This window comes from Perissodus microlepis, chromosome 23 (assembly GCF_051167445.1).
Source record: "Perissodus microlepis isolate ML-2025 ecotype Zambia chromosome 23, ASM5116744v1, whole genome shotgun sequence".
Lineage (NCBI taxonomy): Eukaryota > Metazoa > Chordata > Actinopteri > Cichliformes > Cichlidae > Perissodus > Perissodus microlepis.
Window position 1 is genome coordinate 19,269,459 of NC_140482.1, and position 24,933 is coordinate 19,294,391.

The 24,933-nt window shown below is 40.1% G+C and overlaps 1 protein-coding gene across 1 annotated transcript; it reads left to right on the forward strand.

Moving 5' to 3' along the window:
- Positions 1–784: 784 nt before the first annotated feature.
- LOC146361214 (major facilitator superfamily domain-containing protein 6-like) lies at positions 785–24,384 on the forward strand. The gene is made up of 7 exons (XM_084921526.1): positions 785–1,053; positions 3,055–4,558; positions 9,275–9,372; positions 11,545–11,706; positions 11,872–11,970; positions 12,741–13,027; positions 21,138–24,384. The coding sequence occupies exons 2-7, from the start codon at positions 3,057–3,059 to the stop codon at positions 21,360–21,362; spliced, it is 2,373 nt and encodes a 790-aa protein (XP_084777652.1). The 5' UTR covers positions 785–1,053; positions 3,055–3,056; the 3' UTR covers positions 21,363–24,384.
- The last annotated feature ends 549 nt before the right edge of the window (positions 24,385–24,933 follow it).

The following is a 24,933-nucleotide window of genomic DNA, read 5'->3' on the forward strand; positions in this document are numbered from 1 at the left end:
TAAGAAAGATGCAAAATGCTCCTTATGGTGAAAAATGTTTTATTGTTGTAGACTAATAAGCCTTCAGGGAGTCCTACAGTCATTTTGAACTGCCTGTGTCTCTTTAAAAATGAATTATTGCTGTGTTTTTGTATGTTTTGACTGCGATTAATGGCACTTTCCCCTTTAATTGAGGCACTGGAGACGTTTAGGCGGAGTCGCTTTGTGGTATCAAGTTGCCAGAATTTACACCAGGCAACTACCGGATGTGATGAAAACTTAAAAGCACAACGGTGCCATCAGCTTTAAAAAAAAAGTAGGCTCACAAAACACACAAAAGTAGCAACATTTTTGTTAAATAAAACGAACAAATGTTTTTTTTAACTGTTTAACCGAACATGTTAACTTTTCTAAAACAATTTCTTCCCCAAGATCCACTAAGAAAATCTTAATTTCTAATTTTAAACTGTTTTCCCCTTATTTCTAAATACTGTACCAATGTGCTTATGGTAACATTTTATTATGTGTTACCTGAACAGATTACAACATTTTTTAGACTTAATAATTCAAAAACAAAACAAACAGTAAATTATAGAAAAACAAAAATTAACTTTATTCAGAGTCTTTCATTTAATTTTGAAATTTAATTTAAAGTTTAGTATTTTATATTTCTGAGAGGAATTAGTCCAAACTATTCAATAATTTAAAAATAAATACAATTTAATAAAACAAAATAAGGTAGCGCATACGCATGAGCTTTATTTTGGAAGTCTCGGCCTGTTGTCGTAGAGGTCCCAATGGCGGGCTTGACCGCGGCGTCTCTGTTTTCTGGACAGGTGGAAGCTCCGGTTTGACGAGCTGCCGTTGTTCTCAATACAAAGACAGGCGGAGACGAGAAAGACCTGAAATTCCCCCCGAATTAAAACATGAACTTATGTCGGAGACTATAAATATTTTACAGAAAATAAAAGCGGTAGTTTGAACGTTTTTTGTGGAAAAATGTCCGCAGGAGAAGAGACAAAATTGAAGAGAAACTGCGCAGTCATAGTTTAATGGGAGCGGTGACCTGAGCAGGTAAGAACATTAGTTTGCGTTGTCGTTAAATTTGTCCTTTATGTTAAATTAAGTCTCGTGAAATACATGTTTAAAACGTTTAATTTAGGTTACATGGTAGAAGTCCTGACATTCGGAGACACTTCCTTTGTGTTTAACCGGGTTTAAATGAGCGCCAGCACTTCCTTAGCACTTCCTTAAATTTCCCCTTAAACGTTCCGACTTTGGTTTGTTTTATACAATTTAGATAACCCGTAGTTTTGTTTAGCATGTCTGACACTTCCGCGGAGACCATCACTGATAGATGGACGGCTTACAAACTGAGGTCTGAGGACCTCCAGAGGTCGTATGTTTGCTGAAATATCTGTATTGGTGACTGCTGCTCAGCTTTCAGTTTTATTGTTGTTACGAAACACAAGTGGATCTCAAAGTAAGGCTTAGAGACCGTCAGGGAGTCTAACCTGGCCGTCTTTGTATAAAAACAAAATGTCAGCACCTTCAAAGTACATCCACAAACACTGACGTTACACAGGTCGGATTATAGTACCAGGAACTCGTCCATTTAGACTCATTTGGACAAGGGAGAGTGTACAGATTGTTTTAATATATGTGAATACTGTGACACAGAAATATGATGATTTCATTTCTTTTTACCAATTTGGACAATACACATTTAGCCCCTTCTAGTATGGATTATATTACCTAGCACCCATCAGGGCCATTTAAAACACAGAATCAGATTCTTTGAACCTCAGAATGCTTGGATTCACAGTTTTTCTATCATGTAGACCTCATGACACCATGTCTAGACCATGGACCACTACCTTGGTACTGTTCTAATTTGGATTATCATTCATTACCAAACCGTTTCAATAAATGTTTTGAAAAACAGTTTCAGACATGTCTGTAACACAAAACATGTGATTAAAGAGAGGTTTTTTTTCTTTTGGCTCCTGGACCACAATAGACTAGATCTAGACCATCACCTGCTGCATTTAGACTCTTTTAATCTATAGATTATGTAATCAAGAAAACATCCAGGGGAGTTTCAAATTCAGATTCTGTGAGACTTTTGTCCCATCTGGAACCAGATTACTTGATAGCTTTTAACCATTTGGTTGTATTTGACACCAGGTGTAGATCAAAAATGACTACATGTTAGAGAACAAAGTGCATAGAAGTAGAGCAAAGGGCTTGGTCTGAGTATAGAGTCCATTTGTTAGTGGTCTGAATGATGAGAGCTACTCAGACCATGGCTGGTGAGGTGAGTGTGCAGGGATGGGGTGCAGGGGGATGGTGTTAGCTGACAGTCCGAACGTCTTAGGGGAAGAAGCTGTTTGTGAGTCTGGAGGAGTGGGACCCGAGTGACTACCAAAGGGCAACCGGTCAAACAGGTGGTGGGTGGGGTGCAGGGGTTACCTCTGATGGTCCTGGCTTTCCCGAGACAGGAGGACCTGGTGATGGTGTCCAGGGGTGGCAGAGGGCAGCCATAATCTGGATTATATTACCCAACATAGGTTCAGGTTAGGAGCTCTGTTTAAGACGTAATCCTTAAGTTAATATTCCATAATGCCACTCTGAATAGATGGGTTTTTTAAAGCAGCTTGTCTACAGTATTCAGAACTGCCTAAATGTTCCTCCAGAGGCAGATCTATTTATACCGGTTGTTTGATTTTGGCCACAGTCAGACAAGTATTGTTTTTGGAAAGTCTCCAGTGAACTCAGCCCTTTCACAGAAAGACAAAGACATGTCGTGATCAAGGTTTGCTCTTTTTATTGTTTTCTCTCGTAGTCAAACAAGTTATCCACAAATGTTCTTTTTCTGTTTTAAAAATATTTAATATTAAAACATTTCTCTTAATCTTTCGGGTTATTTCTGGGTCCTATTAGCAGATTTCTGTTATAACTTATATTTTAGCAGAAAACTGCTAATGATGTCTCACAGTGAAGTAGTTACATGATGAATTTAGCCTCATTTGGTTACTGTGGCGTTACCCTAACCCTCATTTTCTTATCTTCCAGATATGCCAGCTGACGACAAGGTTGCCATCCTGACAGATGATGAGGAGGAGCAGAAGAGGAAGTATGTCCTCGCTGAGCCATTCAACACCCTCTCCATGGCCCAGCAAGAGGCTGCCACAGCGCCACCAGGACCCGGCTCTGACATGGCACGTGATCAGGCGGCAGCGGTGGCGGCCTCACAGCCAAATTCCATGGACTGCTGCGAGAGGACGTGCCTCCGCATCAACAGCCACCTCCTCATCTCCAAAGTCTTCTACTTCTTTTTCTATGCCGCCTACGGCTCGCTGCACCCCCTGCTGGCCGTGTATTACAAGCAGCTCGGCATGTCAGCCAGCCGCAGCGGGCTGCTCGTCGGCATCCGCTACTTCATTGAATTTTGCAGCGCCCCCTTCTGGGGTGTAGTGGCGGACCGTTTCAAGAAAGGAAAAGTCGTGCTGCTGTTTTCCGTTCTGTGCTGGTTAATGTTCAACTGCGGCATCGGGTTTGTCAAACCTGCGGAAATGATATGTGAGGAAAAGGGAGCTTCTCTCACCACGCCGCTTCTGCCCGTGGTAACGGTCCAGCCTCAGGAGAATGTAACACAACCAAGCAACTCCACCAACCACACCAGAAGTCGGCGAAACGTACTGGAGCTGCATGTGGAGCATTCCCACGTGCTCCACAGGCTAGAACGTAGTGTGGATGCCAACATAACCACAACATACCCTCCATTTAATTTACTCAACACCACCCAGCTCGTACCAAACACCACTCTGCAGACCACCACCAGTTCTGCTCCAGCACCTGAGAAAGAGTACCAGATCATCTACAACAGGGACCAGGTGGAGTCCATCTTCCTGCTCATCCTGCTTGTCATCATCGTGGGCGAGTTCTTCAGCGCTCCCGCCGTCACTATCGTGGACACGGTGACCCTGCAGTATCTCGGTAAAGCCCGCGACCGTTACGGCCTGCAGAGGATGTGGGGCTCTCTGGGTTGGGGTCTGGCAATGCTGCTGGTGGGCATCTGGATTGACCACACTCATATCACCGTGGCGATCGAAGGCACTGGTTGCGCTGTGCCCGATTTTCGCCTTCACAACTACCAGCTCGCCTTCATTGTCTTTGGTGTTCTGATGGGTGTGGCGTTGATTGTGGCCACTCAGTTTTACTTTGAGAAAGGCGGTGAATACCAGCAGGAAGTTCCAGAGGTGGTGGAGGACTCAGCGAACACTGACAGGGAGTCAGTCGCTTCAGACCAGACCCCCAGCAACCCCGACACCACCCAGGAGTTCCACTACAGTGACCTCCTCAAGCTGTTGTGCAGCGTGCGCTACAGCTCCGTCCTCTTCGTCGCCTGGTTCATGGGCTTTGGCTATGGCTTCGTCTTCAGCTTCCTGTACTGGCACTTGGAGGACCTGGGCGGGACCACCACGCTCTTTGGGGTCTGCTCCGTCCTCAGCCACATCTCAGAGCTCGCTGCGTATTTCACCAGCCACAAGTTCATCGAGCTCGTGGGACACATCAGGTAAGAACAAACATACAGAGATTTTCTCAACACACATCAGTTAGTAGCTGGTAGTTGGTCGCTAAAGAGCATCCCAGGTTCCACTTGCCTGGCTAACCGTAATACCACTCTCTCACTGCCAGTGTATCCTTCACTTTCATTGGTTGTTCTTTAGTCGCTTGCTTAAAAATTTGAAAAGTTTCGCACACTTTGCATCGTCAGTGGTTGTGTGGCTTGTTGTCATTGACATTTTCTGTTGTATGTTGCTGCTAGCTGCTTCCTGTGTTGATATTCCTTAACCTCCTAAGACCCAAACTCATTCATGGCATGCTTTTTTAATTTTTCTTTGCTATTTGGGCTGATTGGGACCTGATGAATGTAAAAACAAAGAATTAGCAGATTTTTTTTTTTTTTTTTTTTTTTTTTTTAACCTAAAATAAATGAGATCCACATATGAAGACATTCGTTATAATTTTGATAGAACAGTGGCAGTATAATGTCCTTGTAAGTGGATATCAGGCCCTTGTAGAGCAAAATTTCATATTTTGGTCTAGACAACCCAAAATGTGATGTCCACATATGTGGCCGCCAGGTCCGAGGAGGTTAAGGCTGCTTGGAGATCACGTTTACTTTGAACTTTTTTCTGACTTTTTTTGTCCCAAATATTTTTGTTTTTGATAATCATGGGAACCAAGACAGAAACATCTGGTAATTAACTAATGAATTATTTACTAATTATTTATTATCATGCTGTTAGGTTTCACATAGGTGATGTTCCCCCTTAGATACACAGTACTATCTCTCCTTCTGGGCTATTTAAAGAGCCAGTTCATCTGTATTACCATTGCTGGAGCATGAGTTCCTTTTTCCTCGTGTTCAGCTGCCTCTGATCTAACTCTTCCACCATAAAATCAAAGAAATCTGTAAGCTGTTTAAAAAAAAAAATCCATCTTCTCAAATAAATGACCAAAAACAACTTCCATGCTTTCTTTAAAGACTTAAAAGCAAAAACTCTTGATCAACCGTTTAAACTGTGCATTCATAGCATTAATGGTGGGTCCAAACAGTTCAGTCATCGCCTCGCTGTGTTTGGTGTCAGAGCCGTGACAAGTGAGCGCTCCTCTTTGGGACAATGCGGCCATTGAATTCAGGGTCGGACCCTTCGGGTAGCTTTGACATCTGAGAACAAGGGGTTAGATTTCACAGATCCAGCTCTGCTGTTGACTTTCAAAGAGCTCTCAAGTCTACGCGAGGTGAAGATGGAGCAAATTTAGCTGAAGTACTTAATAAATACACCTGCTGGGCATGCTGATATTTCTGTTCCTCGCATTAATCAAAAGCCTTGTACGAAGCCACTGATAGTTGGGAGCATGCAGCAATTACTCAGACAAAATGAGGCAGTCGTAGAAGCTAGACAAGGTCTATAATGTAACTGAATAATGAATGATGAGCACCGTTTCTCTGGTGTCAGACGTGGAGTACTTTCTGTCCTTTGTTTTACTTTTAGAGGCCTCAAAAGAGAAGAATTTACTCACCTGTTCACTGGCAAAAAGTAGTGGGACTCTAACTGACATGACTGTGACTGTGGTTACCAGACCTCCAGTTAGCAACGAAACTTTTATTCATAATGTTTCAGAGTATTTCTATTCCCCTCAAGGCTGCTGATTATCTTAAACTACACACATTTCACTTTTCCTTTATTTAGAATAACAAAAATACAACATGTAATATAAGTTAGTACATGAGCAAAACACAGGGCATGAAAGTAGTAATGTCTTTGTTACTCCACTGGGAGTTAGAAGATTAAAACTGGGGAATATTTAGACTGATTTAACTTTAAAGTAGAAGCAAAAATATAAATAAACTGAACAGGAATGCTCACTATGAAGAGGTGCTTATGCAAGACATCAGTGGGGATTTTTACACGGACACAGATCAGAAGCTGTTTGATTTCAGTGCCTCTGACAGACAAATCGGGCACATCATCGCCGTAAATGTCAACAAACAGGGAAAAAAGCAACAATAGGATGAAAAACCATCCAGCTGCTCACTATCTCAGATTTTAAATGTTGTAACATGTTGTAGAGCAATAGTTTTCAAATTTTTACATCAACATGAGACGAGGAGTAGGAAGCTGATAGAGAGGGAGAGCTTCAGCTGTTTGAGGGTCGGTTTGTCATTTTTCTGATCCAACTCATTCCTCAGTTCAGATCAGCATCTTCCTCCTTCATACAGTCCTATGACAGATGTCCACGCTTGTAAGCACTTTCCAGAATTGGCGCCTTGGGAACTTCTGCTGGCCACCATACAGCTGCGTTGACGTGACAGACCTTAACTTTCTCTGTGATCACAGTGGGGACTTTTAGTTCACTTTCAGAGCTGATGGTAGATTTTTAAGTGACTAGAAGCATTAGCAGAAATGTTTTTGGAAGTCATCTTTGCTTCTTGAAGCTGTGAAGCCTAATACCATTTTCCATGTTTCATTTTAGCTAATCAAAAGCAGCTTGCTGTGTCATTATTTCATTATATGTGTAAAATCTGGACACTGGTTAAATATATTAACAGTAGCTCCTTTCTGTTCATATGCATTGAAACCTTTAGGAATTTTAAAGCAATGAGAACATTTCACCTGTTTTTGAAAGCACCTTTTCACAGAAGACAGTTACAGCCTTTACAGGCCCACAGGCTGTCTGGTTCCTCTTAACCTGCATTAATGACTCTGTGTGTGTATATTCAGACTCATGCAAACACGCCCTTCATCTTCCTGTGTGTTTTCAGAATGTGACTCTGTCTAGTAAGCACACTTCCTGCTTCACTGCAACGTCTGAGCAGCAGCTTCCTCTCTGGTGGTCACTTGCTTTCATTTTAACCGATGAGAGCACGTCAATAAGTGACCTCAGGCTGAAGGTTTAATGTGTTGACCCTTTTAAACCGACCTGTTAGCACAGAGAGACCATCTGCTACTGCTCAGATGTGCTCAGTTTAGCACTTAAGTCTGTCCTCTAAGATGGACTCCATTAACTCGTAATGTCCAGAATCTAAAGATGTACTTTCTTGTGAGGATTATCGCAGTTTCCCACCACACCAAATCAGATATATTAGCTTTATGTATTTAATGTTGTTATTTTTAAAGTTTCTGTTCTGTGCTATGTTGTAACACTTGAAATATTTTGGAGGTTTAGATCATTATCAGACAACAAGGCAGCCTGAAAACATCATCACAACTTAAAATTCATACTTCTTCATTTGAATACTTCCAAGTTCACATCTTTAAAACATGTCTGGGTTTGCTAGTCAGAGTTTCTAAGCTCTTAGGGGGAGAGAGAGACACTAAATGTTGGTCAGTCGCTCTGCACCACTGCAGCAAGCGCTGAACGTTATTAGATCCCTGTGCTTGTGTGCAGGAAATGCATTACTGTCTGGAGGCGATATTGGGCGCAAAGAGGGTGCTGCAACAAAAACTTCTTTGTAATTGCTTTGGTTGCCAGCAGTTTACTGTGGTTGCCTGTAGTTTGCATGGAAGATGCCGACTTGTCTGCAAAAACTTGCCAACTACTCTCTAAGCGGTCGTGAAGCTGTGAAAAGTATGAAGCGACCCATACAAGGAGATGCAAATAAATAAAAGTTGTGCCCCTTTGAAATGTTTTTGAAATGCAGACTATTTGATGTCATCCACGTAACCAAAGCAATCGAAACAAGATTTTTGGTGCAGCGCACTCTTTATAACTAGTTTCATAATAAAGGCGGCCAACCAGTTTGGGGATACACATTTTTCCCCATCAGCCAGAGGTTGCCAGGACTGACGGTCCAATCTCTAGGCCTGTGTGGCTGAGGCCTAACAGCTCTCATTCGTTGTTATTATCTTTGGTTTCCCTGTAACATTGTTTTCAGCGAGAGAGCTTGTCGAGCTCAGTGTTCACACACCCAGAGAACAGAGTGTGTCTGTGTGTTCAGTAACGCTTCAGCTGATGAGCAAACATTAAAATAATGCCGGTGATGAGCGCGATGAACTCTGTGCGTGTTGTGCTGTATTGTTCTCGAAATAGCAGCACAAAGCCTCCTTGATGGGTACAAACAGCACCACAGAAGAAGAGCAGAAAGATTAATGAGGCGAACAGTTAAATACAGGCTCATATAACTAAAATACTTTTTTCTTGTTTTTGTAGCAACAAAAAACCACCAGAATAAATCAATCAGCTGACTTTAAAGACTTTTTACCAGCTTGAGTGTTTGTCAGTTTTTCAGCATTATGCTCTGTACCATTGGGTCATAACTTCAATATTTATTGCAATAAAGAAACAGTTAAATAGCACAAAATATTTTTGTCTGATAAACAAACTGCAGCAGGTTTGGGTTTAAGAAGAAAGGCAAGCAGATCCAGACGAACTGTTGCTCATTTTTAGTTACAGGATGAATTTGTTGTCTTTGCTGACGTGGAAAAAAAGAGAGCAAAGCTTAAACAAAGATTCAAATGATGAACGATTATACTGACTGAAGGTGTGGCCTTATCACAACCAGTTCATCCTAATGGTCATACTTCCAGTAAAACTAAGAATCGGGATGCTTACAGGATAGAAACAGTTGAAGACATTTCTTCAGTCCTTGGAAAGATGTTATTAGGATTTAAAAATGCATATCAGTCTTACCAAACATCACTAAAGCAAAGAAACAACAGCTCAGGACTGAGTTGGTAATTCATTGCAACAAGTCTCATGCTTCTTCTCTTTCCTTCCTTAGAGTGCTGTACATCGGGCTGGCCTGCAACACAGCTCGCTACCTGTACATCTCCTACCTGGAGAACGCCTGGATCGTCCTGCCCATGGAGATCCTTCAAGGTAACCCTTTCTCTGTCTGTGTCTGCAGGGAGTATTGGGACTTCAGGACCCAGAGGACAGGAAAGGCCAGGAAATGGCTTTGTTTGTCCAGCATGGCGCCTTATCAGACAGCGTTTCTCTTCCTGCAGTATCGCTGGTTAGCAGAAGGCTGTCAGGGCTGCAGCAGATGACAGAAAGCTGTAAAGTACGAGAAAAAAACTGAAGGGAAGGGAAACGGCCCGGATTCTCAACCGCGCGATCTGTATTACTCTGTGTTATTTCCTTTATTGTAGCAGCATTGCAACATACAGAGAGGATGTTAATAGAGGTGTCGTCAGAAAGCACATGTGCAGGGCGCTGCCGGACTTGAAAATAACAGAGAAAAAGTCCTCTTTCTCTGAGTCACAAATCAGTCGAATGCAAACTTGCAAACCATGTGTCACTTTTTTCAGCCCGGATGATGAAAGCTGGCTTTTCTTTCTCAAAACAGGGCTGATCAGTTTTAAAAAGGAAAAGACTGATTATATTATGTCATAGGTCCTGTTTATGAGCGGTTTGTTTCCTGTTCGGGAGCTGCTGCGGTTTACAGAACACTTAGCAGTAATCTGTCTTCAGTCTTTCTGATGTTCACATTAATGAGCTTTTCAGTCTTCACTCAGTCAGTTCAGTTCCAGATTCAGTTAGTGGAAACTAAAGCCACAGTTAGCAGCAACACGGATTTATACATACATTTAATACATTTGTTTTACTAAATATACATTTTGTATTTTTAAGTTTTTTCCATTTTTTTATTTGTATTTTTGTAACTATAGTTATTTAAATTGTATTTTTTATTTTGCATTTTTGTTTTTTAATTTTCTGTTTTTAATAGTTATATATATATATTCTGTTCAATATTAAAATATTTTTATTATATATTAATTAATTAGATTTTTTTTTTTTATATTTATATTCCCATCACACCATATGAATTGGCATCCCAGATCATTAACACTCTATTTCTAATTTATCTTTGAGTTTATTTAACCAATGCAAAGTAAGGTGAGAAATGCAGTGTATACAATAAAACTACAGTGAAGACTTGAGCAGTGAACAGCTGCTCTTTGTGGCTCACTGGTTTGCATGAGACATCCGCCCTGAGAAAACACCTAAGCCTCGCAGAATAAACACGTGAAAGCTGCATTGGGGCTTCAGTTCTGAGTGCTCCACCTGTTGGTCCAGCGTTACGCTGAGAATGACACAATTTCAAAAAGTCTAAAAGTATATTTAGCATTTGCAACACATGCGGTGTAAAAACAGGGAGGGCTGAGGCAGCCTGCTTTTTACCTCGATGCGATTAGCTGGTCTGCAGAGAGGAAGCTCAGCTGAGGTGAAGAAATCAAACTGTCACTGCAGGTTAATTAAACATATATGTAAGCATTTATTTATTCTCCAGAGTCCACAAATGGTTGACACTTGGCAGTGGAGAGGTAAGGAAAAATAATTTAACTTGTGATATTTGACCTTGCAATGCATGAAAAGCCAAATTTTCATAGACTTTTTTTAATCCCACAGTAGAGCAATTCACTTCCTCAAGGGCCAGGAAGAAAAAGGTGAATTAGAAATTGATTTAGATAATAGATAACAATAGAAAAATAAATAAGAAAGAATGCAGCAGTCACTATCTGCAGGTTATTGACTCTTGATTGGAGTTTGGAGGCAGCACAGAGAGCCAATCTTTGTCTAAGAGGAGGCTTTAATGTGTGAACATTAATGCTGCGAGGTACACAAATGCATTATGGAGGCAACACTCTGCATGTTTAATATCATACACTCATGCAGGTCTGCTAATATGAATGCTGCTAATAGGGGTGTTAGTAGCTTTAATATAGTTTAAATTCTGCGTCTGCTTTTCAAATGTGCCCTATAGTCCACTAATGAAAGTTATCCAAGCTTCATGACATTGACTTTAAATGTTTTGATGAAATGTTTAAGCAAACTCATTTTCAACTGAAAGTGTTTTTAAGTTGAAAATCTGGCCAATTGTTAAAAAACACAATTTCAGAGGCTCTGCCTGTATGTGTTCAACACATGCTGCTGATGTAATGACTCTAAAGCTGAGATGTTGGAGTTAATTGAATACATCAGGATGCTTGAGTTTATTTAGATCCAGATTCAGCTGTGACCCTCTGTATGTCCCTGTTTGTCCTCCAGGTGTGACCCATGCCTCAGTTTGGGCAGCTTGTATCTCCTTCCTGAGCGCCGCGGTCCCGCCGGCTCTCAGGACGTCGGCACAGGGAATCCTGCAGGGCCTGCACCTTGGGCTGGGCCGCGGCTGCGGAGCCATGGTCGGAGGAGTATTCGTCAATTATTTTGGTATGAAACGAGCACGTGAGGCGGAAATTGCCTTGCAGCACACTGGCTAATGTTTAAATGCAGTACCGGTGTAGTGTAAGTGGTTTTATTTGAGCTGCTTTAGGGTAGGAGAAACAGGAAAAATATGAGTTCGCCTTGCTAATGGTTTCTCTGTTTGCTCTGCAGGTGCCGCAGAGACGTTCAGAGGAATCGGCATGGCCTCCCTCGTCATCCTCCTCATCTTCTCCTTCATCCAGTGTCTGACCGGAGACACTGAAGGCAAAGGTGGGAAAAATGCATACAAATAAACAAGATCGCAGATATGCACATTAGGCTTGTTTTGTATGTCACTAAGTAGATTGCAGGTTTATAGTGTCTGCAATATTTAGAAAACTAAAGCATTAACTAATCTTGTCTAATAAGAAGTGTAAGAACACAGCATAATAATCACCTTCTAAAAGGAAATCGATGAAAAGTAGTTCCATAGTGTTGAGGTGTACAGATTTGCCTTACAAGTGAAAGATTCCTGGTTTGATCCCAGGAGGAAACACTAATGCCTTGACCTTAGCCCCTTGTGGATAAAGGAGCAGCTTAAAAGTTAAAGCTAAAACTATGTGATCCGCAGTAAACAAAAGCTGTGCTTCCTGTTGATATTTTGAGCCGGATGTTGAATCAGGGCTGGTCATGTTTCCACTGCTTTTGCTGGGTTTGTCCCTCGGGGTTGGGTCTAAGTGTGTCAGGATGTTCATGAGTGACATGGATTGGTGCAGTTTTACAGATAATGTGGTAATGAGAGGGCTTTGATCGAGAGGAAAGCTCCTGATTTACCAGTAGGTCTACATTATAACCCTCACCGGTGGTCATGAGCTCTGGAGAGTGACCAAGAGAGGTGGAGGAAAAACTGGAAAAGTATGTCTGGAATACCCTGCTCTAGATTAGCAGAACAAACTGTTTTAACTGATGCTTTTGCTGTGACATGATACACATTCAGATCCTTAAAATCTATATTTTTCTGCCTGTCGTTTCGTGTTTCTTCCCTCTGCACCTTCTTCCAGAGGACAAAATGCTAGCAGAGAACATCCCTGTGCCCTCCAGTCCAGTCCCCATCGCCACCATCGACCTGGTGCAGAGTCACGCCCCCGACGGCAGCCCGGCCCCAGTGCGACAGGCTCCCTTGTTGCCAGTAAGGAAGACAAAACATCAGGAGGATCAGGAGGACCCGAACAGGCCGGCTTGGATGCTTTCCGGTGCCCCCTGGGTCACCATTGCCTTCGCCTTCGTCCAGATCAAAGAGATGATCAGCCTGGCAAAGAACAGCACTCGAGACCCTCACCCACTGCAGGTGAACAGACAGTAGCCAAGCAGAGTTTTAGTCATGAGCACATGAAAAGAAAAACAAAAATCTGATTTAGGAACTAAAAATGTGAGAACTAGTCATTTTGGAAGACTTACAGTAATGTTATGTTTGGTTCAAGTTGTGGGAATATTAAACTGGGACTCTCCTGAACAGTTTTCTGTCTTCTGCAGTCAATTTAATACAGTTTTATTTGTAGAGCGCCATATCGCAGTATCAGGGGCCTCAAGGTACTTTATACTGACAGAATCTAAAAGCCGCAGCAGGTCTGTCACTGTGTATAGACTTTTAGCTCAGTCTTCTTAGGAAAGACGAAGCAAAAAGGGTCAGAAAAGTGGCTAAATGTAGCGACAGCTCTGTCAGCAGTGAGGTTAGCTGAAGCGTTTAGATTTCCACATTAAAGAAAAACTAAAATCAGTGATTGCATAGTTGAGAATTTGACATCCATATAACAAATATGTGTTTCCCAGAGAATTAGATCATTTTTGTTGTGATGGTGAGGCAGGATCTGCGTGTAGCCGTGTAGATGTTAAACACTTTGTTAAATTAGTTAGTAAATGATACCGTTTTTAATTGGTGCTCCACTATTTATTATCACTAATCAGCTGCCGCTGTAGTAGGGTCTTCATTTCATGGACTCCTCCTCCACCATCTCCAGTGCAGCTGGTGATGCTAGTCCTTGTTCTGTCAAGCTGGAGGTAAGGCCCCACATGTAGAACCTGCAGCAGGTGGAGAAGTGGTGCCACCACAAGGTCTGCTGCAGCTGCAATCCCAGAAAGTGGAGTTTCAGTTAGAATAAGCAGGGAATGAAACCTGAGACAACTCTATGCCACAGCAGCAACCTGACCTGGTTGACCCGGACTTTCAAAGTAAGAGTGAAGTCATTGTGCGCTGAATCAAACATGATAAATGTATTAGTGTGTACAGGGCTCTAGACTAACTTTTTGCCATGGGCGTACCGGTACGCCTAACTTTAAAAAGTTAGGCGTACCGGCACAAAAGTTCGGCGCACACAAATTTTATAATAATTTATATAATATAATGTGTTTTTCTGGATACACTGTGCTTTTTCAGCATTCAAAGATTGATGACACCGTGTCAGAGCACTGGCTATGAATTTCAGAAGGACCAGGCCTTAACTTAACAGAAAAGTTAGCAATAGTTCTTTTCCTATTACAGCTACATCCATTTCTGTCGTGCCTAGGCTGCTCACTAGGGCTGGGTATCATCACTGATTTCTATAATCCATTCGATTCCGGTTTTCAACATCCCGATTCGATTCAACTTAGCCTCAGACAGTCAGAAATATTATAATTCTGATCATTTATCAGTACTGACTTCATCAGAATTGTGAACATCACAGCAGATGCCTTTGTGTGAAAGTAACTGAGAATAAAACAGAAAAACATGAAGGAGATTTTCCTGGTCTGGCTTTTTATAGCAGATAACCTTAAAAATATTCTACAATGTTCTGCATATAAAGTTTAAATTTCTTCAGTATTGAACAACAGAAAAAATAGGCTTTCTTGTCCAAGGTCATTTAAGTGAAAAAAAGAAAAAGAAAAGAAAACGACAGTGGCCGACAGCGCTGTAAACAACGGTAGACTGGTGGGTAATAAGCGAATGAATAATACAGAAAACAGAGATTGGAGACGGGAAACTGTTCTTGAAGTACAGAGAGAGATAGAGAGAGAGCTAGCTGTGCATGAAGTGTGATTTTAATAGTCGTGGAAGCAAAACAGCAAAATTCATGACGACATTGATCAAATGTGAAGCGCAGTTTGCTGCTTCTTTTGCTGCTGGCTCGGGGAATTTTGGTTGGAGAGAGACAAAACCTGCTGCTCAGAATCAGCGCAAAAAGACGTAATCACAGCGCGGACCGGACGCATCAGAATCGCTAAGCTCCGACAGCGTGTCCATCTACGGGCCGTCGGGTGAGAAAGCCGAGAAAGACAAAGCTGATTCTGATGCGTCGGTTCCGCTCCGTGTTTACGTCTTTGTGTGGAATCCGTGTACCTGCTCTCATCTGCTGTTTGGTTGTTGTTGAAATGGTTTTGTGAGCTTTAATCTGAGAATCTGGCGTTTCTGGCAAAACACAGTTATATTTAAAAGTCGATTCAGGATTTAATGAATTGATATCGCTTTATTCAAGCTACTCACCTCCCACTTCCACCTGCACTTTCAACTGGACCACGGCCAATCACAGAGGTCCCGCCCCTTACTATCTCTGATTGGTTTAGTCCACGATAGGGGCAAAATGTGTGTCTGTTGTTGACCATAGGGAAGGTTGCAGATTTTTTTTTTTTTTTTTTTTTTTTTTGCTACCCGAACAGTTGGTGGCACAGGTGCAACCAAATTTTTTTTTTTTAGTCGCACCACTGAAAAAATTTGGTCGCACTCTAGAGCCCTGGTGTACACGAGGGGTGATCAGAAAGTTCTGAGAGCAGATACCTGAATATCAAAAGCCTCACCTGATTTTATCTTCAGCTGATCTCTAATCAGGTCAGACTCGAGTTCTCAGACTGTTTTCAGTGTAGCTGCTTTTTTTCAGAAGGGCCTGTTACGTCCGTGTGTACTTGTGGCTCTGTAATGTGAGCTGGATGTCCTCCACTGCATCAGAACACTGATCCTTCAACTTTGTGCATTTCCCAAAACTGGAACTAAAGTCACAGGGAGGCAAACCTGGTACACGGGGCAGGAGGTGAGCGAGACCTGTGTTCAGTGCAGTGGCAGTCTGCATTGGGAGGGACCTGCGTGGTTGTCCTACGCAGAGCTTTACAGACAATCGTCTGTGTGTTGTAGCTATGCATTATCACCAGCAGCTTTCTCAAAATATGTTGAACAACCAGTAATCTGGGCTACTTTAGCTGCTGTTACTGCTGGGTTTTTTTTTTTTAGCTTAGAGCCATTCCCAAGTTTATTTTGGGCTGATGGTTTGTTCCAAATTACGTTCTTTCCAACTAATGGTGGGATATACAAGCAGTTCAAGATCAAAAATAAGTCGACTCTTGATTGGAGTTTGGAGGCAGCGCAGAGAGCCAATCTTTGTCTAAGAGGAGGCTTTAATGTATGAACATTAATGCTGCGAGGTACACAAATGCATTATGGAGGCAACACTCTGCATGTTTAATATCATACACTCATGCAGGTCTGCTAATATGAATGCTGCTAATAGGGGTGTTAATAGCTTTAATATAGTTTAAATTCTGCGTCTGTGCTTTTCAAATGTGTCCTATAGTCCACTAATGAAAGCTATCCAAGCTTCATGACATTGACTTTAAATGTTTTGATGAAATGTTTAAGCAAACTTATTTTCGACTGAAAGTGTTTTTAACAGCTAAACACAGGTTAAAAAGTCCAAAAGAAATCTGAGCAGAAAAATTGGGTTTCAATTTTGGGATCGATCTCAAATGGTTTGATCCTCAAGAATTAAACCAAAAGGATTGTCATTATCATCCAAATCAGCCTGTTAAAGTGCATCTGAGCCTACAGCAGGCATATTCAAAGTAGTATAACTGAAGTAACCCAACAGTTGGACATGGGTGTCTGTATGAAGCCAGCAACTGGCTGTCAAATAAAACAAAGAAAGTTTAATCCAGCAGTTTTTCAGCAGTGCTTACTATTAATTTTCACATTGACCTGGAGGGTCAAGAAAATACAAAACTATAACTACACCTTTTAATTATTATTTTTTTAATTGAGTTTAGTCTTTTCTTAACTACATTAAACTATCTTAGCTTCAACTTCTTTAATGTCCTGTTCCCTGATTTTCTTCAGATTTTCTTCAGACTTCTGCAGCTCGTCTCCTCAGAGTTTTTGTTTTCACACATGCTCTGAATAAATGATTCAGAGCATGTGTTACAAAGCATACAACTGGTCAGTGTGTTTCCTGTGTGCATACGTTGACTCTGTGAAAACAAAGGAAAAAGATGTGCAGATTAAAATTATTTTACCATAAATATTAGAAACGTTGTGGAGAGTAAAAAAAGAAAAAAGAACGAAACTAAAGGGTCCAGGTCCCGAATTCTTATAGAATTAACTTGTATAAAAATTTTAACAGTGCAAATTTCAAAACTATATTTTCTGTATATCGGTTTACATGTTTAAAAACTCACAAGAACCCAAAAGTCTGAAGCCTGTCGGAGCTTCTTGTGCTGATTGTTTTATTTATTCATGTTTTTTTTTTTTTCATGTTTCTTCCCCTCACGAGTGATCTTTGCTCCTGTTCTAGCACATTTTCAAACCTACAGCATCTTATCTGCATGATTTATCATCACCATCTGCTATACCCTGTTGTTTTTGTGAGAACTGAACAGTCCTTAACTCAACATAGCCAAACGCCAGCGTTAATGCTTCTAAACTGTTGACTTTTAAGCTGAAAACTGCCCGAGACCTGGCATTCATTATTAGATGCAATCCGGGTCGGCCCGAGGCACGAGTTGCTTTTTGTAGTGTGTAAGTGGTCAGACTGTGACTTTCAGGAAGAGATCTAAAAATAGCAGCCAGCCTGTCTGGTTAAAAGAGGATATTCCTGATGATGAATTTACTGGCGATCCAAACAGGAGTGAAAACAAATCAGACTGATCGACAAGTATAAAAATAAGAAAACGGTTAGAAGTGAGCTCGGTCAGTTATAGACATCAGCACGATTTAAATCAGGGCAGGCTTTTGATTTGTGGACATTTTACATGGTGTGTAATTTTTTTTTAATAGCCACATGCCGCTGTAGCTGCTGTATTTCAAGGCGTTGTGTAATAGTAACTCACTGTTTCCATCTGTTGTGTCTGAAATGTCTCTTCTTCATGCTTTAACTCACTAATCTGACACTTCCTCCTGACTGGCTGCCCACACACACACTGAAGAAAGGTGAGATGGTGTTGCGTGCAAAGGTTGATGGAAAACTACTTTGTGTGTGTGTGTGTGTGTGTGTGTGCGTGTCTGTGAGGTGGGGGTGTAGTTCAGGATTTTCTGTGTGTGTGTTTTTTCATGCATGGAGTGATAACAGTGACTCAGGCATACCTGTGTATGTGTGGGTTGTGGGCGTGTACATGCATGTACGTCTTTGTGTGTCTGTGAACCGCCCACACCTGACTCTTGACATCATGTGATGCGCTTACATGTATGGGTTTCTCCCCGGTGATGTCACCTCCAACCCCACCCTCTGGGGGCGGGGTCTAAGGTCTGCTTTTGTGGCCGGGAGCTGATCTCTGAGCTTTACCCCTGACTGATGAGGTATTTAGATAATCTGTGCTCGGTAAAGCAGCTACTTCAGTCTTTTGTTGCTTTGATGGCACTACTGGTGTCTGCAGAATTTCCCAAAACAATATATTCTGTTTTTAAATATAATATATCTTTAAAACACAACTGTTATAGACTTTCTGGCCAAAACGCATTTAATAATTTTCGTAGTTAAAAAAATACTTATATCATTTTCTTTGCTGAGAAAAGAAGATGATATGCATAAAATAAAATTTGCCTTCTTTTTTTGCTTTGCAGCTCTTTCTTATGTTATAAAAATTGCATGCTTATTTTCTTAACGTTGGTGCATTTTCACTCACATATTGTTTTAGCAATTTAGACTTTTTATTGTGTGACCATAAAAGTAGGTAAAAATGTGACCTGCCAAGGTATGGCAGATGCAAATGAGCTTTAAGCTAACTCTAGTACAGTGGCTCAAATAACAACATTTATGTTAGTATTGTACACAGTCCCTTTCAAGTAAAAATAATGAAAAAAATAAAAAATAACATAAATATCACCTGTTTGTTTTGGGACTCAATGTTGGCATCTTGGCCAAACAGTGAAACACTGCGTTCTCAACTAATGCTAACAAGCTTTTATTACCATAGACTATATGGGTGCATCACACAACCTGTTAATTGTGCTAAGTGACAGACTAATTGGAATATAACTCACCAAAACCACAGCATAAACTACTTGGATGTGCTGTCTCTAACTTTAGTATCCAGATAGATGAGTTATAAAAACAAATCACCATGCATACAGTTTTTATGAAGAATTATACTATCCAAAAGAAGGGAAAACAGAATTAAATTTATTCCCATTTCCTTGTTGCGATTACACCACAATAACTGTGTAATGTTTAAGTTAATAATTACAATTGCAGATAAAATGATGTAATGTTTGCTATGGGAAAAATTAGCATATCTTTTTTTTTTTTTTCCATAATGTAGCAGCCGTGCAAGCAAATAAATCAGATTTTGTCAGTCTTATTTAATCAATTTGATCTGAAGATTAAATATGACTCGTAGCTCTACTTTGCTCTGAGTTTAGTTTAAACACAGTAAAATAATAAAAAAATAAAAGCCATGCTGAGCAGTAAATCCCCTATAAGGGGATAAAACACAAGATTTTCATTAAAGCTGCTAAACAAATGTAGGATGAAAATTATAACAGCTTTTGTATCACTAAATTCAATTTTAACAGTTCTTAAAATATTTTTACAAACAGATATAAAAATAAAAAATAAAAAAAATCTGTAAAACTGCAAAAAAAAAAAACACCCACATCTGCGAAAACAAACACTAATGATGTTAAAAATAATGGGAAACATATGGTGGACATATATTTACTTTATAATGAAAAGCTAGCTTTGTTTAATATATTGATCCTTTTTTTAATGCAGTTAAATTTCTTCATTTTCGTATCCTCACCGGCTTTTAGGGAGGTTTAAAGCTGCTACTTCTAATCATTTTTCCACAATATTTACTATCATATGACAGCATTTCATTAAATTTTCTTAATCTGTCCTTGATAAACTTAAGTTACATTAAACCTGTGTGCAGTATTCAGTGGCTGTGTGATCGCAGCTGCTTCTTATTTAAGACAGCTTCTCTTTGCCAGATGAAGGGCTAGCATTTTTAGTTACAAGTCAATGTCTTTTTTACAAGTTAAATAGTGTGGGAGTGAGAGTCTGTTTGAAATACTGGAGTTATGAAACTGTAAAACACTGCAGTAAGCTCTGGGAGTAAACACAAGCTTGCATCTAGGAGCCACTTTTGTCGTTTTTGTACAATAACTTCAGGCTATTTAATGAAGTTACGTATACTATGACTATTTGGTGATTACAGGCCTTCAATATACATACAGATGCACAATTTGTAATACATTCAAGTAAATGAGATTTACTTATTTAAAAAAACATTTATGCCCTTTTTAAAAACTGAAGCCAAATCAATTTTACATCCACAGCCAAAAATCTGATCTCATGGAAAAGCATCATCTGTAGTTAAATGACAACATTCTAATGTGTGTCCAGCAGAGGAACAGGAACCAGAACTGGTATCCTGGAGGTTCGATCTGTTTTCCAATGATTTAACAGAGAAAATATCAAAAAGACGCTTTAAAGTTTCGGGTGAACTTTAAAGGGTCTTTAGCATCTGAAGGGTCTCATTTTTACCTACATTTTGGTACCAGACCCATCTTCTAGTTTTTTTTCCTCCTGGGTCAGAATAAATGTCTAATGTAGTCATATTTGAACACACTGAGCATTGCTTATGGCTCTAAAATGTAGAAACAACATCAATAATGACATGTTCTATATAATAGTTTTAACATCACTCGAGAAACTCATCGAGGTTGAAATTTGGTTCAAATCTTTAACATTTAAGCACAGAGGTGTCGTTGCAGTCGTGCAGCCTCGCTAACAGTGCGGGAAATCTTTTTATTCATTAACCACCGACAAACACATTCAGACTGCACCGATGTTGCCGTCCAGCCTGAACCGTGCAGGCTCCTTAGAGCGCCTGGAACAGAGCCAGGACGAGAGAGCTGAGGTCTGAAGATGACCTGGAAGCAGTCAGAGTAGCAGAGGAAGTTCAGGGAAGGTTACCCAATTCTTAAATACTTGTCATAGTTAACATGTTATGTAAACAGCTAGTGTTAGCATTAGCACCCTTGTATTCATGTCTTTGTTGGCTAGTAACAGCTCAGGCAGGTTTTTCCTGCTAGCATTTTGTTGGAAGCAGTTAGACATGATCTAGCAGATGTAACCTAAACTGTTGTTCGGCAATTGTGCCACATGTTCAACTGGCTTCCTGCCAGCCGCCCTCAATGTTTTTGTTTCTCATGTTGCTAGGTGCCTAATGAGCGGGCGGTGGCCGAGTACGAGGCGGTGGCGACTTCGCACAGAAACTCGAGCGATGACGGCGCACACCCGCCGAAATCCACCACGGAAACTCCCACGCAAGCAGACACCACCCACACCTCACACACAGACTCTGACAAAGACCAAACGCACCCTGCGTCAGACGGAGGAGCGCCCAAAGACAATCCGGTCTTCACAGAAGAAAACCCACATTGAGTGTTCATTTAGAAACTATTGAATGCACACACAGAGGGCTTTAACCCCGGTGTGTTTCATTACTGCAAAGTGACCTGTCTAAACAAGTTCATCTGTCCTCAAGTTCAGTGTTAAAATCCTATTGTGTGGTGAAGTGATTCCTCTGCAGTTTATAAACACTGTGTGTCCAGATTATTCTAAAAGCTAGTGTAGTGTGTACATATGATTGTGAAATGGGGGATTATCCTTGAATACTGGAAGAAAGCTGGGAATGGTTTAATTCTAGAGGTGGAGTGGTTTCTAAACTTCATTAATGGATGGTTTTTGCAGCAGGTTTGAAACTGATCTCTGCGCACTGCAACACCTTCCGGTGGACTGTGAAGGAAATTCCTTCATTTGTAAATGTGCCTCTTGGTATGCTATTTAACTTAATTTACGTTTAAAATGGGAAGAAAACTGTTGAAGTGTTTTTAAAAGAAGTAATGATACAACGTGCAGCTTTGACTGGACGACAGCACAAATGACTTCATGGGATTTTAACTTGTGGCAGGGATTTTTTTTTTTTTTTTTTTTTGTTAATTCTACTGTAATACAAGAGTTCCCAATCTGAATGTGCCGTAGATCATTTTCATGGCCACGCTTCGAATGTGTGGAGCTAAATTCACAATAAAAGCCTCTCAGTTGTGTCTGGCTGAGTGCTTTTAATTTGAAGCAGCAGCATAAGTAACTAACCGTGAAAACTACCACATACTGAATGAGAAATACAGCAAACAGAAAAGCTTTACAACAAGTTTAAATTCAACCTGTGATTACTTGGTATATAAATAAAATCGGAAACATTTTCTTTAATGCACATAAAACGGAGGCTATCTTTTCTACTGAGGGCCTGCTTTTCTAAAAATCAGTGTTTATTTTTTTCTTGGGGAAGTTTAACCCATTTAAGTTAATGTATCATTTTAATGTTTCTCTAAAAGTTAACTAATGTCTGTTGTGCTGGAGCTCTTTCTACGATCCCCAAAGATTTCTGTAATTAAAAAAAAATGTCACCTTTCATTTCTCATAGAAATGACCTCTCCTTTCTCCTTGTCTTTGTAGAGTCATGATGAGGCACAACAATGTAAATTTAGAGGTAAATAACAAACAGTAAATAATACATTACATGTGCACACTTTCACCAAAGTTTTTTTTTTTTTTTAAAGTGTTCTTCCCCTACGTTTCCACTGTTGCACAATAAAAGGAAACCAAAATAAAACAGTTGCATAAAATAATGAATCAAATTGCAAATACTGCAAATATATTGGTGAAAACGTTACAGAGTGCATAAAAATCAGGCAAATCTAGTTGCAGTAAAATGGGTAAAAATACATAAAGTTTATTAAAGAGAACATGATTCTAGGGACAAGTAAAAAATACAATAAATTTGATTTTTACTAACTGTTAATTGCGGGACCAAAATAGTTTCTAATACTTTGGTGATAAAAATTTGAAATAATAATAATACGCACAGCACACCTTCACAGTGCGTGAGTAAATGAAATTTCTTGAAAATATCAAGATGATTTCTCCTGTGCGATCTTTTTTATTCTGACATGCAAATATATAAACTGGTGCTTATTAAAATTGGGTTTAATTCATTCAAGCGTAAAATAACCTCCGACTGAAAATCTGAGTGTAGACAGTCTGTAACCATAACTGTACAATGAGAATGATTCAGGTTAATGAAAAGGCAACCACATGAAATATAATTACAGTTCAGGTAGTTAATGGCACCGTATTATTTGCAAGATTATCATGTGTGGTGTTAACACAATCTCCATATTTCATGTCTCAAATGTCGCGGGAATAAAGCGAATAACCGAGACGTAAAAGAAAACCAGAACGAGCTCCGTCACGTTCAGGTGGATGGTAAATTAGTTTGCCCCTCATATGACAGTTGACACTGATATAGCTATAATGTGGTTAGAAGAACTATCTGAAAAACTGTTTATTACAAAAACAAGTACTGTTGGTTGTTAATGTATTTTTTACATAAGCTTACAATAATTTGGTTACGTCTGTGGTCTGTCTGTTGGGAATCGCTGTAATACTTAAAACTATTTTTCAAATTCCTTAAATACATTTAATTTATTTTTTTCAGTGCAGTTTCAGGTTGTGGTACCTTAAAAATGGACAGAGCTGGAAATGGGAAGAATATTTTCATTCTTGGACTCTACTAGAGTAGCTTTGTATGATTTACAGTTCAAAATAATCCGTATTTATCTTAAAATGGGTCTCACTTCATCCCTTTGACCAGCCTGGGAATACACTGCACTCATTTAAGCGCTTTGATTCCAGCAGACGTGTTTCAGAAGTGTCTCTATGCTCGGGCGTAGAAATCAGATAAAGTTTCAAAATAAAAGACCCAGAAGATTACATTTCTAAAACACTCCTGATGTGATTTGAAGACATTGCAGCATCCCACACTCAAACCTAGTGTATCCCCAGTAGGGATGACAATATGTAAGGACGTCTGCTCTTACTGATATCATAAAGAGCAAAAGAACTGATAAGATGGCGTTTGGAGTTTGCGGCTCAAAAGGGTTGCTTGTACATACGTTTTGCCCATGTTTAACGTGAGCTTCGGCCACTGGAACAGAAGATGGATGCAAAAATGTAGGAAAAGCAGAATTGGTCCACATAAAGACGTTACACCTTTGTTGCTCCTTGACAAATCAGATTTTTGAAGTCTCACGGGAGGAACTGCTGAGTCTGTTAATTCTCGTCAGAGCTCACTGAAGGAGCTGTGATGAAGAAGTGCCTCTTCTTAATCATCATTATTGTTCTAACTTCTTATGATGCGATGTTGAGCAAAGACCCCTTTACTGTGCTACACTACACTGCCAACAGCTGACACGCTCTCTGCTTCCTGTCTTTTATTTTCATGCCAAATAGTTTTCAGTATTGAGTGTTTTTGTGCCGTATGTGTAGGAAAGCCTTAAAGATGAACCTATTCTATGTACTGTAATGATGTGCGGTCAATTAAAGGACTTTTTGAAAAGGCCAATATCACTCCTTTATTACAGTAATCATCCAGTTTTAATTAACTTGATGTAAATGAGTGTGTTCTCTTATTAAAAACATAGCCTTATATTGCTTTTCTTTCACAGGTGTGTTTGGTGTTGAGTAATTTGAAATATTCTGGGGTATTTTTAATGTATATGAACTGCACTGAATCAAAAACCAGATATGAAAATAAGCCCCAAATTTCTCTAAAGACACAAACTGGAGAGTGAGTCAAATTGTGAATGTCTGTTAAGTTAGAAGCCTTTTAAAAAATACTTAAATGACTCATAGGTCACTGTTAAACGGCTTAACAATCAACAAGTCATTTCTCTGAAACTGGTCGGGTAAAAGGACTGGACTGAAAATAAGTGAAAAGCAGCCAATGTCCAAAGAATAACTTTAAAAGACCTCCGGAGCCATTGCTCAAGGCCGCTTTAAAAAAACAATGACAGGAAAGTCCGAGTGTAAAGAAATGAGGGGTGGCTCAAGACTTTTGCACAGCACTATAACTCCACCAGTAAATCAAAACTTACACCTCCCCTTTGCTCAT

Coding starts and splice junctions, on each gene's coding strand:
- LOC146361214 (XM_084921526.1), top strand. CDS start 3,057: ATGCCAGCTGACGACAAGGTTGCCATCCTGACAGATGATGAGGAGGAG. Junction 11,707..11,871: donor AGTATTCGTCAATTATTTTG/GTATGAAACGAG, acceptor TTTGCTCTGCAG/GTGCCGCAGAGACGTTCAGA. Junction 11,971..12,740: donor CGGAGACACTGAAGGCAAAG/GTGGGAAAAATG, acceptor ACCTTCTTCCAG/AGGACAAAATGCTAGCAGAG.